The 18,916-nt window shown below is 36.7% G+C and overlaps 1 protein-coding gene across 1 annotated transcript in view; it reads right to left on the bottom strand.

Moving 5' to 3' along the window:
• Positions 1–597: 597 nt before the first annotated feature.
• The window catches only part of LOC105061411 (probable protein S-acyltransferase 7), a 32,508-nt gene continuing 14,189 nt past the window's right edge, over positions 598–18,916 (bottom strand). Inside the window, 5 exon segments of the mRNA XM_010945446.4 lie at positions 598–1,503; positions 1,601–1,638; positions 1,641–1,833; positions 2,467–2,763; positions 4,616–4,798. Coding sequence (XP_010943748.2) covers positions 979–1,503; positions 1,601–1,638; positions 1,641–1,833; positions 2,467–2,763; positions 4,616–4,798 — 1,236 coding nt within the window. The 3' untranslated portion in view covers positions 598–978.

Here is an 18,916-nt window from a genome sequence, read left to right as displayed (position 1 = left end):
AGATGGGCAATATACATTTGTTGAATATCTATTGAATTTTTGCAGGTCATCCAATACATTTATTTGGAATGTCACATACATATTTGTTTAAACTACCGCTCATCTCATATTTAGACCAACAGATGTAATTACCCAGGAATCCTAAAAATTTATCATTATGCCAAAAAAAAAAAAAAAAATCCAAAGTTGATAAGTAAATGGATTTATGCAAAATCTGCTCTGTGGAAAGGAAACACTAAAGATTTAAATTAACATGATCTGTAATGAAAAGAATCAATTGGCGGGATTTTAGCCTCCTGCATAACTCCAAGTGGGAGCATATTGTTTTGTAGGCATTCACCTTGAGGTTATCGATAGGTCTTTTTACACCATCTCCTTCCTAACGCCAAGGTAGATAATCCATGAAAGAGCTCCCTGATTGCCGATGGGATCCTCCAAGTAGACTTTTGATCCTTACCAGCAATAAGATGAGCATCCATATTGATTGCTCATGAACCTCAATGAATTCAAAGAGGTGCCTTTGAAACTTAACAGATATTATAGGATATCTATTTGTCCAACCACAATGAATACTATTTGTCCAACCACAATGAATAATTGACCAAACAATAAGTTCTTTTATTTTTCCGAATTCCGAATCAACACCCCATTAACATATACACCACTAAAACCAAATTAAGAGTCCAGTCCTGACAAAGAATTGACTTCGCAAATCGAAACCATAACACAAGCTGCAACAAGAATCAAGAAGAAAGGAAAAATGAAAAAAAGACAACATGAAAGGATCATATTGACACATGGTATCCACCAAGAACAGTGATCCTTCCTCAAGTGTCCACAGACGAGGACAATATGGGAAGCTTCAGGCCTGCCTTCTTAACTACACTACCCACTTGCATTAGATCCCTGAATTCGGGTGCAGAAACCTTACTGATTTCCTGCACTGCCTTCGGTTCATGTCTCGGTGCAAGAACCTTACTAATTTCCTGCACTCACTTTGCCTCTACTAGCGAGATTCGATTCCCCAGCCCCATCTGCCAGAGCCAATACTTCCAGTGGCATCTCCCAGCTTCCACTTCTATGTCCCCAACTCGACCGCCGTGGGTGTAACACTGCATGCCCTTGCAAGCCCTCTGTCGGGCTGGTCTCCCTCCTTAAATCTGGGGATGCATCACCAAACCTGCCATTCTTGTCATCCAGACTGTCGGTGTCACTCAGACCTGCTTGTAAATCATTAACATCTGCCCCAATCCTTGCTTCATCCCACAGCACAGGCTTCCTGCCCATCTCAAGATCACCAACTGGTTTCCACATGTTTGGACTGATAAAAGCTCCACCCAGTGATCCTGACTGAAATCCCTGTTCTCGTGGCACTCTTGTCCGGAATTTGTTCTTTGAAGGAGGAATGCATGTGAAGAAAATTTCTTTGAAGTTTGCCACCACTCCTCTATTGTATGGGTTATCTCGCCGGTCATAACGATATCTGAAGTTCTCATAAGTAGTCTACTAGGAAAGAGAATATCCGAATATTATGAAAAAGATGATCCTGACATAAATAATCTCTCTCTACAAGGGAATTCTCAGAAGGCAAATAAATTACCTGGTTTGTACTCATGAGATATAAATGGAAGACAGATAGCCACCAACAAACCACACAGATAAAAAAGTGTAAATTATCAAAATAATGGAAGCTGGAGTCTTGATCATTGCTCTCCAGATAGATGTTTGCTCAGCATTCTTTATTCTAATTACATACACCCAGCAGAATCCAAAAACATAGATGCAGAGTAGAGTTGTTGAGAAGACAAACATATAAAAGAAACGGTAGTTTCGCTGCATTAAAACACAAAGTAGATCAGTGATTAGCATAATATAGGAAGATTGTATTAGCACTGAATCAACCTAGTGAAAAATAATGAGTTGTAAAAATCTCATGAGGTCGGTAGCCAAAAAAGAACCAAAATGAAGATGCAAGTCTACAAGCACATATTCTGCTTAGAAAGCTGATCTCATTAGGACGATAGCAAGAGAAAAATGCTTAGTTTATATTGATGACATTCATATAACTACAGGAAGGAAATAAGTACAATATTACAAGTTCTCTCCCATCTCATAAATTTTTAATTATTCCTTTTTTCTATTCTAAAGATATCATCCACTTGAATCTAATTCAGCAAGCATAAGTTTTATATTCATGCCATCGATACTGCTCTGCTGCCAACTGTCTCCATTAGGCTAACCTAAAAGTCAATCTCATTAGGACAACAACAAGAGAAAATTAACATTGTATATTGACGACATTCATAAACCATAGAAAGAAAATAATTACTGTATTATAAGTTCTCTCCCATCTTATAAATTCTCAATTATTCCTTTGTCTATTCTGAAGTTATCATAAGCTTGTAAATTGCATATCAAAACAGAAACGAAGCTTAAATATTCGTATCTAAAACTAATGAAACTCACAAGCCCTATGCATTGCCCAACCCATGGGCAGTGATGGTCGAAACGTTCCACACAGTTGTTGCAGACTGAGCAATGAGAACAGCGAGGAGGTCGATAGAGCATGCATGTATCACAGTATTTGATCTTCACAGTGATCCCATTGACAACAACATCTTTCATTCGAGGCAAACTTAATTGTGGGGTTTGACTACCCCCAATTTCAGTATTACCATCATAGCCTTCAGGTTCTGGAGGACGTGCATTACGAGGTATTATACCTGGATCTCTACCAGATGTGAGAAGTAGAAGAGCTATATCCTGAAACATACAGCCTGTATCAAACTATTATCTTTAAAAAATAGGTAACAGCCTTGAGCACAACAATATATCACTGTCGAATAAATTACTGTGTATTAAAATCAAAGTACACATAAAATGATAAGGAACTTTTGTATTAGATACCCAAACTTGGTTATGAGTCTTACTGCTGAGCTAGAGTAGCCTTAGTTTATGTTAACTTCATCTTGAAAACATTAGCAAACATCCAGCAAAAGCATTACCAATGTGGGGGAAAAGGAGGGAAGGCAATAGAATTAAATTACCAAGATCCAAACATTGGGGATGCACCTCCCAGGCTCAAACCTAGAACCTCTCCCAAATAGAGGATGATGTGACAATTAGGGTTAAAATTGTAGTCACTGATGATACAAACATAGTATGCAATATATAGCTCAACAGACACATTATTTGAGTCAGTACCCACGGGAGGGCACACTAATTCATAGTTAGCTTAACCAGTAACTTGCATTCCACAACCTATGAAAATCCCAGATGGTAAACAAGATATTTAATTTGGAAGGAAGATATCGGGCAGGAACTTGAAAAAAAATCAAGTCAAGAAGGTTAATATTCAAAAGCTTGTTATTTTCGGCAATCCATTGCAGGGACTATATGGGTTAGCTTAAAGGAATGAAGGAAAACATAAGCAACATCATGAGACATCAGTTACACAAGGCACGTTATGTTGTCCTGGAAGTCATAATGGCTTCTATTCCCAAGTGCTAAAATAAAATCGTCCAGAAGAGATCTATTGGAGGGAGGGGGGGGGTGGGTGCCAAAAAAAAAAAAAAAACTTTAGCATAAGAATAGTATGATTTTTTTAGTTTCATCTCCATCTTGTAGAACAGCATAAATCATGCAAGTTTTACAACTTGTACTTTACCAGGATATGTAATGTATGAAACAAGTGAAAATCACAAGGTGAGCGGTAGAAGACTGTGGAAGCATCGCAACCATTTTTCGCAAAGCAATGTGAGATAAAGGCTCGCATAAGTATACCAAGTTTCCAACTCTCTTGACATACTGTCTTGAAAGACATGATAAATCCAGGTTTAGATGAAAGACCAAGAATATGATGACTTTTGTTACTTCAAATAAATGGTCTTGGAAAGAAATCTCCAACTACCAATTTAGGCGAGGACCAGATTGCAGGTTCCTTCACTTGGAAAACAAGAAAACGTGAGGATTCCTTGCTGACAAGATTGGATGCATGAGCCAACGTCAATATAAGAGATATTAGACGTAAACTCATTTCTCATTCCTGCACACTTGTGTCAAGTAATTATGAACAAGGATAGATATAAAACAATATTTGCAGACTTATCCTGAAATATATTGTAACAAGTCTTCATTAAAAATGCTACAAACACATTTGAGAAGAATTAACACACCCATTTTAGTTAAATCACTAAGCGATCTATATTATTTTCATTAGTAACTTGAAATCATTTATGTAGCTAAAAAACTGACATGAAACAAATCATAAAAATAGGATGGTCTATTTGATGGATGTGAATAAATTATAAACCAATAATGCTGAAATCCATTTTCTAGTCAGTATTTCAGGATGGATTAAGAGTATTGTTAAGTTATCTAAAACACGGCAGCAAGTTAGACTAACAAACATGGTATACGGCCGAAGCCTGATACTTCCTGATTACAAGCACTGGATTTACTCAAAACAGTCAATATCTGAGGTATATGGAAAATCCTTTTCTTACAAACTCAATTGAAACTATAAGATCCTTTACAATGATAAAACAAATTCAAACCTTCTAAGAACAGTGGGAGGGAAATCATAATGTATAAACATGACAGAAGTGATACTCACATATAATGTGAAAGCAACAGCTACTACCATTATCGAAATTCCCGAATGACGAGAAAAATCATCCATTAGTTTTCTGGCGACAAATACACAAAAAATTGACACAGGCGCAATAATGAGGAACATCGTGAGAAACAGTGATCTCACATCAGGTCCAAAGATAAACCTCCCTCCAAGAAAAAATTTCTGCAAAGCATATGATTGACCACATTATTGATGAGTACACTATTAATAAGCCTGCAAGCATATGCTGCATGTCCTGGTAAGGAGGAAAAATAGATATATTGCAATGTCAGGAAGTCAAAAGTATATCAGTTATATTAACGTTTAACTACTGAAGCATGCCAAACTCAACATAAAGAAAGAGTGTTCTTTGATAGTGACAATAGCTAGCACAAATTTTCTTAAATGAAAAGCACAAGTTGTGGGTTAGGCTCCCAATCTAGTTATCCAGAAGCATGCAAATTTAGGAAGCGTGTTACACATACATAACAAGATGACATAAAGTATGGAGAAAAAACATATGAGAAGATTGTTTCAAAGAAGAATACATCATGTTCAAATGGTAGTTCAGCAAGTCCTAGGAAGATCATACCCTAAGCAGTTTCTAAGAAAGTCCAAGATCACACTGAGCCTTGTTGAGCTAGTCAGACAAAGATCATACCCTAAGCAGTACAAAGTCCAAGATCACACCCAAGCCTTGTAGTAGGGATGTCAATGGGGCATATTCGGTGTGGTTAGTGAAAAAACCAAAACCAAAACCGAAATCCCCTACTACCCCTGAAACTGAAACCAAAATCCACTACTGCCCCTGAAATTGAAACCAAAACTGATCTGTTTTTAAAATAAAAAACCATAACCACCATCAACTTTTTTGTTCTTTCAAAATTTTCACATATAAATAACCAAATTAAAGATCAAGGTTCACGAACTCGGTACCGAAACCCATGCCGGCCAGCCGATGGTACGGATCGATACGGATCCGTATCGCATCGGATCGGCGTGAACCGACACAGGCAAAGGAAGCGAACCAAGAAGAGAAAAAAGAAGAAAAAGAGAGAGATAGAGATGGGGGAAGAAAGAAAAAGAGGGAGGGAAAGACGTCGGAGAGGTCGTTGGACAGCCTCCGACGGTACGCTATAGCTGTTAGACGGTGTACTCCACGCTTGCAGCGCCACAGATGTGAAATAGGGGCGATGCCCACTGCCTCCTTCACTATTTTTAATTTTTTTTAAAAAATTCAAAAAGTGAAGCCGACAAACCCATTGCCAGCTTCACTATCCATCGCTTTTTAAAAAAACACGATGAAGAAATAGGGGTGATCGTCCCTGTTCCACAGCCGTACTCCCCCACGCAGTTTCTGCCACTCGATGGCCACAGCGGCCACCCGGCAAACTACAGCAATCTCTCTCCGATACATCGTTCCCCCCTCTTTCTCGCTCATTTAAAAGCCTTATCGGGAGAGACCAGCAACAGAGGCTTTTGCGGCCCTCCGATGGCCGCAGTGGGCCACCGCTAGCCTTTAACGGCGTTGTATTCCCTCTCCCTCTCCTTCTCTCTCTCTTCCTCTCTTTTCTCTCCCTCCTCTGGTGTACCATTCTCTGCAGCTGAACTGTCCCGGTTCCCCGTCAGTCCTGCTCGATACGAGATATACCGATCGGTTCAAACTGGTACGAAATTCATTATTAAAAATATTATCCTTAATTTTCATAATATAATCCATAACTAACCATATTCATAATATAACATTTTGGATTTACACAAAATATAAAGGATACTAAGGATCTTAAAATATCAGGTATGTTTGTCAGTTCTATTTCGGATTGGAGAATCATCAAAACCATAACTAAAACCAAAATCAGATGGTTTTTAATTTTTTTTAAACCTATCATTGAAACCATCCCCATTTAATTTTGGTCAAAACTGCTCCGATCCATTTAGAGATGGATAGAACATTCAGGTATCCATCCCCGTTGACTTCTCTAGTCTGTAGAAACAGGGTTGTATAAGATACATCAACATTTTTGTAATTGACAAAGACTTAATGTACCGAGAGTACCATATCTTTTGGTGCAAGGCCAATACTCTCTATGCCTCTTGGTACCATACCATATCGATGTATGGTTGTTGGTGCCACCTTTGCTGTGTAGGCACCAACTAGATATGGTGTGTCAGTACATTATATTCATGTACAGCACTGTAATGGAACCTGATCAGCTTGGCTTCCAATGCCAAAACTTTCAACCTTGGTTTCAAGCCAGATTGATTCAAACTTTCTAAAATCTAATGCTGTAAAGTCCAAAGTGAGTGTTATGTAGGTCCATCACAAGCACAGTTGTGTTTCTAATTTTGGTATAAAATGACATGACAAGATTTGATATGAAGTGGATAAGTGACAAAAGTGATAAATATTCGGCTAACCTTTCTCTTGGAGTTACTAAGTCAATTGAAAGACTACCTAGATGGTTAGGTTTCATCTGATCTGCACCCAAGTGGGCTTTCCCAAAAGGTACAATCTCTGCCCATGCAATCCAGCAAATGCATCAATTTTTTGTTGATCAGGAGGACCAAGTTCAAATCAAGAAAAAAGGCATTGACCACCATGTTAACAATATAAAATGAAAATAGACCAAAATAGAAACATCTACAGTAGACATCTGTCATATATATTACAATAATGATATCACTAAAGTCACACTAACAATCATGCAATAACCTGAGAAAGAGAAAAACCTCCACATCATTAGCACAAAACTACCTTCTTAGCTAATAAAAGAGTATCTCAGACATAATTTTAAAAAGAATCAAAACAAAAAAAAAAGGACAAAAAGGAATTTTTTAAATAAATATTCTAAACATTTTTCATATACCAGAACCTACAAGGAAATGGAACAAATGCTTTCTCGATTCCAACCCTCAATCCACAACCACCCACCTCCCTCATCCCATCCCCGATCCCACACTCCTACTGCACAGCATTCTTCCCAAAATCGTCAATTTCTCTCATCCCTTACCTTCATTCAAACCTAGCACACCCTCTTTCTCCCGTAGACTCTCAACTCCTTCACTCATTCCATTCAAACATAATACAACCACCTCCATTAATCCTAACATGTTGGTTTTCGAAAGAATTTAGAAAGTGGGGGAGGAAGTAATGTTCCCTTTGCTCTAGATGGGAAGGAAGGGAGAGTAATTTACTGAAGGGTTCTTAATGATGACTAACAACTTTTACCCATGATCTATGCATTCTATGTAAAGCATCAAGCCCCTTTACCTCCATTCTGCAATATCTCTCTCTATATATATATACAGCATGTTCCAATATCCTATGCACACATGACATGAGATCACCACTGGAAAATGTTTCTAAAAAATGTGATAATACTAGCTTCGACCAATTAACAAGCCACAATGCTCTTTTTGAAGAGAATGAAGGAACATGCACATGGGAAAGCTCCCCTTAAGAGCCATACCCAACAAACAGGCCGTCAAGGTGAACCATAGCATCACCTCATAGTCAGCCTTGGTTAGGGCTAGGCCCCACCCCTACTCAAGCCTGGCCCGAAAATTTTTTTGAACTTCGAGCCTGGCTTTGGCCCTATGATTTTAGGAAAAATCAAGCCCGGGCCTGGCCAGAACACATTTAGGCCAGCCCGAACCCCCTTCCTCTCCCTCTGTTTCTCTCCTTCCTCTCTCTCTCTCTCTCTCAACTTCCAACCTCTCTAAGGACTTCTGCTCCAGTGCGAGCGCTCCCCAAAGTCGCCATCATCGTCGAAGGTGGAGGCGACGGCATCCATCGCTGTAGTGGATGTGGCGATCGAGGCCACTGGGGCCCTAGAAGACTCATCTAAACCCATGAAGAGCAACCCGTCCTTGCCCATCACTTCCATGTCTTCTACCAGTAGCACACCCTCTTCCTCTTCTTCCTTGTCGTTGTCTACCTCGCTGCCGTCCTCCCTCTTGTTGGGCGGACGTTTGTGGTGGAGCTTATCCTCCATGGAGGCTGTGAGTGGGGTAGTGGGGGAGAGGCCAACGGTTGTAGAGGACGATGGTGGACTTGAGGATGGATTGACAGGAGGGAGGTGCTCGCCATCACCAGCTCTGTTGCCGACATTGGGCGGCGGGGTTGTGGAGGGAGGAGGGGGAAACTTTTGGCGAGTGCTGTCAGCGAGGGAGTTGCGGTGGGTGGGAAGCGGGTGGTTGTGCTTGGCGGTGTAGGTGATGATGAACATGGCCAGGTCTGTCTGGCTTCGTTCCACCTGCTTCCGAGCCAAGCAACCCTTGGAACTGTTAAGATTCTCCTTACCTTTCACGAGTGTATGGGAAGAGACCAGAGGGATGTGGTGGCAGTGAACAATGTATTCCGACTAGAATCGGACTTACAAATGGGCTCGGGCCCAAGCCAGGTCAATGATAGGCCTGAGCCCAGTATGAAAATAAAATGCGCTCTATATTCGAGTCCAAACCCGGCCTGATTCTATTCGGACCTAGCCCAAAGCCCGACCTGCAGTCGGGCCAGCTCGAACCCATTGGCTCCAGCCTTAGCCTTGGTTCTACTAGGGTAGTGAAGGATGGAAGTGCTCTTACCTATCCCTTTCATAAAGGTCCTACTTGTTTGCCTTGAGCACTCTCTTTCCTAGTGAATTCATACTGCATCCCTTGACCTCTCTAAAGCCTTTCTCTCTTAAATTTTCCATAAGGCTCTTGTAATATATATTACCTTTATGGAGAGATATGAATCTGAAAGGAAAGCCAAGAACCATAGATTGCCTTAGGAATGCCCCACAGCCGCACTATTCCTTAGTTTTCTCTTATTTCTCTTCATATTTCTGTTTCAACAAGTGTTCATGCCAGTTTCTACTTGGATGGTATCTAACATTGACATTGATGTTGCACTAGGAAAGTATAGTTATATAAAAATATTTTGTTTTCTTTTGAGTACATAATTTTTAAAGTACAATCCCATCTTCAGTGAATTTAATCGGAGTCAAGATCTATAATTGGAGCTTCCATCTGATAGGTACTTATAATATGTCTCTGAATAATTTTACAAAAAGAAATCCTCTCAAAAAAAAAAAAAAAGTCAACCTAAAGGACCAGCCTTTTCCTTACACACCCTCTTCCAACTATCATATGAGAACTGTTCTCTCCATTCATGTATTTACCTCACACCTGATAGAAGAAAAAGGGAACCTCTTAGCCTTCAACCAAGTATTCCTGCAGCGATGTGTCACGGATTCATGGTCTGGACCAACTTTAAATCAATTGAGAAATCTAGGAAAAACCTTCCTAAATTATTCATCCAAACTACCATCAGAAACTAGTAAGGTTACCTTGCAAACTCTATGCTTTATACCTACCATAAACATCCATATAATGCCACTAACACATTTCCAAAATAAGAAATCCACCTTAGGGAGGGGGGGAGAGGATAAATGGCAACCTATCATGATCACCTTAAACCACCTCACTAAGAGATATGCAATCATGTCATAGAGCCCCTATTGTTAGTCCTCCACATTTGTGGGATCAGCACTTTCTAGCCATGTTAACAAACCTAAGCCCCAATAATTTTTGGCTATGAATGCCAATCTTAATCTATTATGAATAAGTACTAGAGGTGGCAAAAACTTGTGATTTGCACAAAGAAAATGAATTAGAGATCTAAGAACTGGCAACAGAAAATAATCCTAAAAATTGTAGAGCACAAAGATAATCATTTGGATTTAAAATGATGACAAAATCAATAATGGCAGCTGTTCCTAGTTTCATAACTCTCTGAAGATATTAATTTTCAAGTACAACTTGAACTCCTCACACTTACACTCCACAATGAATACAATTAAGATAATGCATAAACAGCCTTTTCTACTTCATATTGAGATACTGCTCAAGCTTAGACACAAAATATGTAAATTAATATATAACTCATAACTCTTAATAGTCATAGACCAAGTAACAAAATTTTCCTATTTATTAAATATTTGCTACTAATCCTTGAATTATGACAAGAATGATGCTCTTAGAGGCCAACAACTTGTATGACACTAGAAATGATCAACAGATATGTGATAGCCCGAGGCCCATGTAAGAATCCCAGCCAAAGCCCAAATGAACAAAAAAAAAAAAAAATAGAAAAATAGGGAGGGAGTCTTCTTCCTCCTCTCGCCGGCTCCCGATCGGAGTCGGAGACGAGCTCCCTCCGGCCCTATTTAAGGAGGAGATCCCTCCTCTCTCCTTTCCACCAAAAATCCTAAGCTCAATCGACGGCAATCGCCGGAAAATCCACCACGGAAGACCGTCCCTGTGCCGTCCAATTTCTCACCGGAAAAGCTTCGCCGGCGACGGAGGTAAGCCTCCTCCCCTTCCTCTCTTCTCCCCCTTCCTTCCCGTGCCGATGTGCACGCTCGCCGGCGACCGGAGTCGCCGGATTTTATTGCGGAAGTAACCTTCATTTTTTTGTCGTTTCTCTTTGATTCCGACGCCGGTGGTCACCGCCGACCACCGGGTTTAGTCCCCCTCTTGCCGCCGGATCGCCCCCCCTCCTGCTGACGGCCGCCCCACGCCGACTGCGCCGCCGGCCGGCCAGCCAAGGAGGGGACTTGCCGGTCTCCTGTTTCGGCCCAAAAGAAACCCACGGGAAAAGAAGAAGAAAAGAAGAAGAAGAAGGAAAAGAAAAGAAAAAGAAAAGAAAAAGAAGAAAAAGAAGAAAAGAAAAAAAAAGCAAAGAAAAAAAAAGAGAAGAAAAAAATAAAATAATAATAATATAATAATAATAAATAGGATTTTCTCTCCTCTCTCTTCTGTGAAGAAAAAAAAAAAGAAAGAGAGAAAGAAAAGAAGAAAGAAAAATAAAATAAATTAATTAATAAATAATGATATAAATAATAAAATATGAGAAAGAGAGTTTCTCTCTCTTCTCTCTCTCCCTTCAGTCTGAACTAGTATTTTCTCTCTCTACTTTCTCTCTCTAGAATCCTCTCTTTAGATTATTTCTCTCTCCTAAGATTTCTAGAATTTTGAAAAGAATGATAATGAATTTAAATGATCCTCATGATAGATTTTTGATCTGTGATCGTCGGACGGTATACCGACATCCACTTTGATCAGATCAGGTATTTTTAGATTTTATTTCTCATGATTTTATTGAATTATCCACATGATAATCTGAGCATGATTTGATCTGATCGATCAGAATTTGTTGAATCATATTGTCTGAAAAATTCAAGATGAGTTTTCTCTCTCTAGAATTTTCTCTCTCTAAAATTTTCTCTCTCTAAAATATTCTCTCTCTTGATTGATTCTCTCTCTAAAAAGATTAGTGAATGAAGAAATTTCTTTTAATAGTCTGATCTGATTCTAATGAAGAACCCTGATCCATGATTGTCAGACAGCGTACTGGCACCCACCTTGATCAGACCATGAATCTTTAGATTTGATCATCCATGATCCCGATATAGTCATGACTTGATTTGATCATGTTGATTTCACCACTCGAGATATTGGACCAATCGTAATGTTGGATTATGTCACCTGATCAATTCGAATTGTACCTCATGAATTCTCTCTCCTCTAATTTTCTCTTTCCACTTGATTTTATGAAATCGATGAAGAAACCTCGGTCCTATCACTTCGAATCCGATTTGATCTGATAGTCAAACTTTGGATCGTTTAGGTCCTAATTAGATTTTGATTAGATAAAATTAGAGGATCGACCCAATCTAAACCGTTGAAATATGGTATTCGTATTCTTTCTAATTATTGAAATTGATTCTGTATAGGATTGTGGATGTTTGATCATGGGATATCATGATATGATCTACGAACAGAATTTTTGGAAGAAAAATTTATAGAATTATGTGAATTTATTGGAATGCGTTCGAGGTAAGTAATGTTTCACTTTTTCTAGATTTATCGGCAAATTATAATGTATTTTTCTGACATGATTTGTGAAACGATGCATGAATTGGATGAATGGTATTTTGTTATGAAAATATCTTATTTGAAATGTTATGATGAAGCATGATTGAATATATTGATTCCATGATGCATTATATTGATTGATTTCGATACTATATGATTATATGTTTTATTATCGAAATTAGAATATGAAATATGATTTATGAAGAATTATGATATAAGAAACATTATTAATTGACAATCTGACTATGTAAAGGACCCCGCCAATGGGGGCATATACGTTGGCAATTGATTGTCCTGAGGGTTTATGTCGCCAGCGAGACCAGCGACATGTCGCCAGAGAGACCAGCGACAAACCGCCAGCGAGACCAGCGATTCTAAAGGACATGGCTGCAGATGATTTGCAGTCTACCGCAAGCAGATACACGGTATTATGATCCTGCCACAGAAAAATATGGTCATAGCTCATGATTGACGAAAGGAATTTAAGAACGAAAGAAATTGAAATCTGGAAAGAAACTTGAATTTTCGAAAAAGAAATGAATTTGGCATGAATTATATTGCATAATTGAAATTGATTTCGAATTGATGAACTCTATATTCTTATTTTCTATAAATGATTATTTACTTAAATGCCTAATGAAATCTATTGAGAAGTGATCATTGCTTACTGGGCTGTCTAGCTCATTACCTCCTATTTTTATTGTTTTTACAGATGTTGAGGAATTAAGATGATACAAGATATGAATGGAAGAGTGATCAGAAGCAGAATCTCTATACTTTTATTTTAGGTTGAAAGTCTTATTGAAATTGATGTAAGGCCTATGAATCATTGTTGAATTTATTGAGACATTAAAGAAAAAAATTTAGGTCGTTATGTTTTGGATTTAAATTATTGTCTAATTATTCCGCTGTTGTTTTAGAATAGCATGATAAGATGCCTTGCATGCTTATAGAAAGAGTTTTCTATAGTATGCGGCGGTTGCCATGACCCTCGATTCACAATCTCGGATCGGGGGCGTGACAATTAAAGTGGTATCAGAGCGTTAGTAGATAAACTAAGATGTATATAGAAGGAGTGTTAGTGGATAGACACTAAGGACATTATAGTGTAGATCTTTGATGATTGTAGTGGAAGAAATATTTAAAAATTTTGATTAAATATTGAGATTATATATAAAAGGATCACAAGAGATTATGATATATGGAGTTTGAAATATGATGGATAATCTATAGATCATGATATGATTAGTTAGATCCTGATCGAAAGTAATCACAAAATGATTGACCTAAAATTTTATTGTGCATTGTGGTTATTAATTTGATCATTGGTTATTCAAGTGAATCGTAAGTTCAAATTTGATATAAGAATAATACTATGATATTACTTTTAGTTGAGAAGTTGACTATTATTGACAAATAAAATTTGACGATAAAATATTATTCCAGGATGAACTAAGAAAAATCTTTTATGATGCTTGATTGGAATATTTATCGAAATTGAATTTGGTATGTGGATTATATATAAAGTGGCATATTAGGATGAATGCATATTTGAGGATATTGCAAAGAAACCTATTTCTTATTGAAGAAATCGATTATGAGGTTGTAGAATATTCATCGTACTGGAATCTTTAAATCATCATCCTTAGATCTAAATAATGGATCTTATTATGTCTCTTGGAGATTACATGATGTGTATGAAATTTTAATTTAAAGATTTCGTATCTAAGTTGATCAAGAGATTTTCTGATATTATTGTTGAGGTTGTTAATAAAAATTGATATATTCAGATTAAGATAAAAGATCTGATTTATATTTATTTCAGATTAAGGGATCCATGTAAATTTACAATTTAAAAATTTGGGATTTAGGAATTGATATGGAGTTCCTTTGCTTTTGTTAATGAGGTCCCTAATTGAATCTACTATTAAATGAAGATTTGATTTTTTGAAGCTTGTATGATTGTTATGAAAGGATATTTGATAGATATTGAAGATCCTAATGATAGAAATTTTAAAAAAAAATAATGATTTAAAGTTCTTATATATTAAATTATGTCCAAATTTGGTGGAGCATCGAAGGATTTTTTTCTTCATTAATTTGACTTATAAAAATTTTTGGTTTGAAAATTATCGAATTGAATTGATATGAGAATTGAGATTTGATTCATATTGATTATAGTAAATCTATATGATGGTTTAAATATAATATTGGACTCAAGGGTTAATCAAGATTATTGTACACCAGTAAAGGTATGAATGAAAATCGAAAGTTAATCTTTGATTTCAATTGAAATTTAAAATTTTAGGATAAAAAAATAATTTGATCAAACTTTTTTTGGTGAACCTAAGAAATTTTGATTATTAGATCAGAGTGCGCAGCGGAAGCATGGTAATCTGGACTACTTTGAGTAAGTCAGAATGTTGACCCTTTGAGTTAAAGAATTATGATAGATGATATGGTTTGATACAAAAATTTATTGATATTAGAAAGAATAATATTTTAAAATTTTAAATTATTTTTGGATATCCCTAATGTGATTTTTAAAAGTAGAGCTTCCACCTACTATGCTACAAAAATAATTAGCATCCTAATTTTAGGATGAGTGGACCTTTATTTTTATTTTAGATTTAGAATATTTAGAGATAAATTTTTTCTATCCTAGAATTAAATTTTATAATTCTCTAATTACTAGAAAGAATTTGAGATTGTTTATCGAATGATGATTTCGATCTTAGATTATTATACTCAAATATTTATCTCCAGGGTATAATGAAATTTGAAGTTAGAACTCTTTTGATCATTATTATTGCTCTGACTGAATGGAAAAGATTGAGGTTATCTATTGATATTGACGATTATTCTACAAAAGATGGATTGGAGTTATTTATAATTTAATTTGATAATGAATCGATTAATTAAGAGTTGTTAATGTTTAGATAAAGAAAATTGATATACTTACTTAGAATAGAGACATTGATTTTGATTATAAGAAAAATATAATTTTGATTTAGATCAATTTTTGAGTTATTGATTTTTATTATGGAATGACTTAATGATAAAATTTGCTTCAAAATTAGAATATTTAAGAGTTTGAGGGTTTGAGTAAGAAAATTTCGATGACTAAAAATAGTGATATTGATTCAATCAACAATGATAATATTGATCTTTATGAAATGACTTAACGATGAAGTTGCATCGAGAATTAAATATCAAAAGTTCAAGAATGAGATTGAAATGATAAATTTTCAACCTTTGAAAGTACGAATAAGAGAAAATATTTTTAAATTTTGATTGATTGGGATGTCATCATATGATTCATAGAAGTATGTTTTCTTATCTTATAATGGGTTGAAATTAAGAGTGGTTAATATTTTGAAATAAATAAATAATAATTAATGATGATGAATGAAGTTTTATGCAAGAATAGAGACATTTACCTTCTTCTATTCACAAGAGATAGATTTGATTTTAATTTGAGTCATGAGATATTGAACATTAATTTTTACAGAAATGAGATCATAATTTCGAAATCTTGAAATATTGAAAATCTTTGAGATGTTGATCTTGATAAATAAGAAAATGAATGGTTCCATTTTAGATCGATATTTGATGTACCGACTTTTTCTTATGAAATAATTTAAGAATGAATTTTACATCAAGAATTAGAATATTGAAATATTTGTGGATGAGATTCAAGTAAGAAACTATGAAGACTCAGGCAAGAAAAATTTCGAGGACGAAATTTCTTTTAGAGGGGAAGAATGTGATAGCCCGAGGCCCATGTAAGAATCCCAGCCAAAGCCCAAACGAACAAAAAAAAAAAATAGAAAAACAGGAGAGAAGACTCTTCTTCCTCCTCTCGCCGGCTCCCAATCGGAGTCGGAGACGAGCTCCCTCCGGCCCTATTTAAGGAGGAGATCCCTCCTTTCTCCTTTCCACCAAAAATCCTAAGCTCAATCGGGAGTCTTCTTCCTCTCTCGCCAGCTCCCAATCGGAGTCGGAGACGAGCTCCCTCCGGCCTATTTAAGGAGGAGATCCTCCTTTCTCTTTTCCACCAAAAATCCTAAGCTCAATCGACGGCAATCGCCGGAAAATCCACCACGAAAGACCGTCCCTGTGCCGTCCAATTTCTCGCCGGAAAAGCTTCGCCAGCGACGGAGGTAAGCCTCCTCCCCTTCCTCTCTTCTCCCCTTCCTTCCCGTGCCGATGTGCACGCTCGTCGGCGATCGGAGTCGTCGGATTTTGTTGCGTAAGTAACCTTCATTTTTTTGCCGTTTCTCTTTGATTCCGACGCCGGTGGTCACCGCCGACCACCGGGTTTGGTCCCCTCTTGCCGTCGGATCGCCCCCCCTCCTGTCGATGGCCACCCACGCCGGCTGCGCCGCCGGCCGGCCAGCCAAGGAGGGGACTTGCCGGTCCCCTGTTTCGGCCCAAAAGAAACCCACGGAAAAAGAAGAAAAAGGAAAAGAAAAGAAAAGAAAAGAAAAAGAAGAAAAAGAAAAGAAAGAAAAGCAAAGAAAAAAAAAGAGAAGAAGAAAATAAAATAATAATAATATAATAATAATAATAAATAGAATTTTCTCTCCTCTCTCTTCTGTGAAGAAAAAAAAAGAAAGAGAGAAAGAAAAGAAGAAAGAAAATAAAATAAATTAATTAATAAATAATGATATAAATAATAAAATATGAGAAAGAGAGTTTCTCTCTCTTTCCTCTCTCCCTTCAGTCTGAACTAGTATTTTCTCTTTATAGAATTGAACTTTCTCTCTCTACTTTCTCTCTCTAGAATTCTTTCTCTAGATTATTTCTCTCTCCTAGATTTTTAGAATTTTGAGAAGATGATGATGAATTTAAATGATCCTCGTGATGGATTTTTGATCTGTGATCGTCGGACGGTATACCGACATCCCTTGGATCAGATCAGGTATTTTTAGATTTTATTTCTCATGATTTTATTGAATTATCCATATGATAATCTGACCATGATTTGATCTGATCGATCAAAATTTGTTGAATCATATTGTCTGAAGAATTCAAAATGAATTTTCTCTCTAGAATTTTCTCTCTCTAAAATTTTCTCTCTCTAAAATATTCTCTCTCTTGATTGATTCTTTCTCTAAAAAGGTTAGTGAATGAAGAATTTCTTTTAATAGTCTGATTGATTCTAATGAAAAATCCTGATCCATGATTGTCAGACAGCGTACTAGCACCCACCTTGATGAGACCATGAATCTTTAGATTTGATCATCCATGATCTCGATCTAGTCATGACTTGATTTGATCATGTTGATTTCACCACTCGAGATATTGGACCAATCGTAATGTTGGATTGTCACTAATCAATTCGAATTGTACCTCATGAATTCTCTCTCCTCTGATTTTCTCTCTCTTGATTTATAAATCGATGAAGAAACTTCGGTCCTATCACTTCGAATCCGATTTGATCTGATAGTCAAACTTTGGATCGTTTAGGTCCTAATTAGATTTTGATTAGATAAATTAGATGATCGGAACCCAATCTAAACCGTTGAAATATGGTATTCGTATTCTTTCTAATTATTGAAATTGATTCTGTATAGGATTGTGGATGTTTGATCATGGGATATCATGATATGATCTACGAACAAAATTTTTGGAAGAAAAATTATAGAATTATGTGGATTTATTGGAATGCGTTCGAGGTAAGTAATGTTTCACTTTTTCTAGATTTATCGATAATTATAATATATTTTTGACATGATTTGTGAAACGATGCATGAATTGGATGAATGGTATTTTGTTATGAAAATATCTTATTTGAAATGTTATGATAAGCATGATTGAACATATTGATTCCATGATGCATTATATTGATTGATTTCGATACTATATGATTATATGTTTATTATCGAAATTAGAATATGAAATATGATTTATGAAGAATTATGATATAAGAAACATTATGAATTGATAACCTGACTATGTAAAGGACCCACCAATGGGCATATACGTTGGCAATTGATTGTCCTGAGGGTTTATGTCGCCAGCGAGACCAGCGACATGTCGCCAGAGAGACCAACGACAAACCGCCGAGCGAGACCAGCGGTTCCAAAGACATGGCTGCCAGATGATTCGCAGCCTACGCATGCAGATACGCGGTATTATGACCCTTGCCACAGAAAAAATGTGGTCATAACTCATGGTTGACGAAAAAATTTAAGAACGAAAGAAATTGAAATCTGGAAAAAACTTGAATTTTGAAAAAGAAATGAATTTGACATGAATTATATTATATATTGAAATTGATTTGAATTGATGAACTCTATATGTTATTTTCTATAAATGATTATTTACTTAAATGCCTGATGAAATCTGTTGAGAAGTGATCATTGCTTACTGGGC

Source organism: Elaeis guineensis, chromosome 8 (assembly GCF_000442705.2).
Source record: "Elaeis guineensis isolate ETL-2024a chromosome 8, EG11, whole genome shotgun sequence".
In the NCBI taxonomy this organism is placed as follows: Eukaryota; Viridiplantae; Streptophyta; class Magnoliopsida; order Arecales; family Arecaceae; genus Elaeis; species Elaeis guineensis.
Note: the sequence above shows the minus strand (reverse complement) of the source record. Positions and strands in the feature narration are given on the sequence as shown.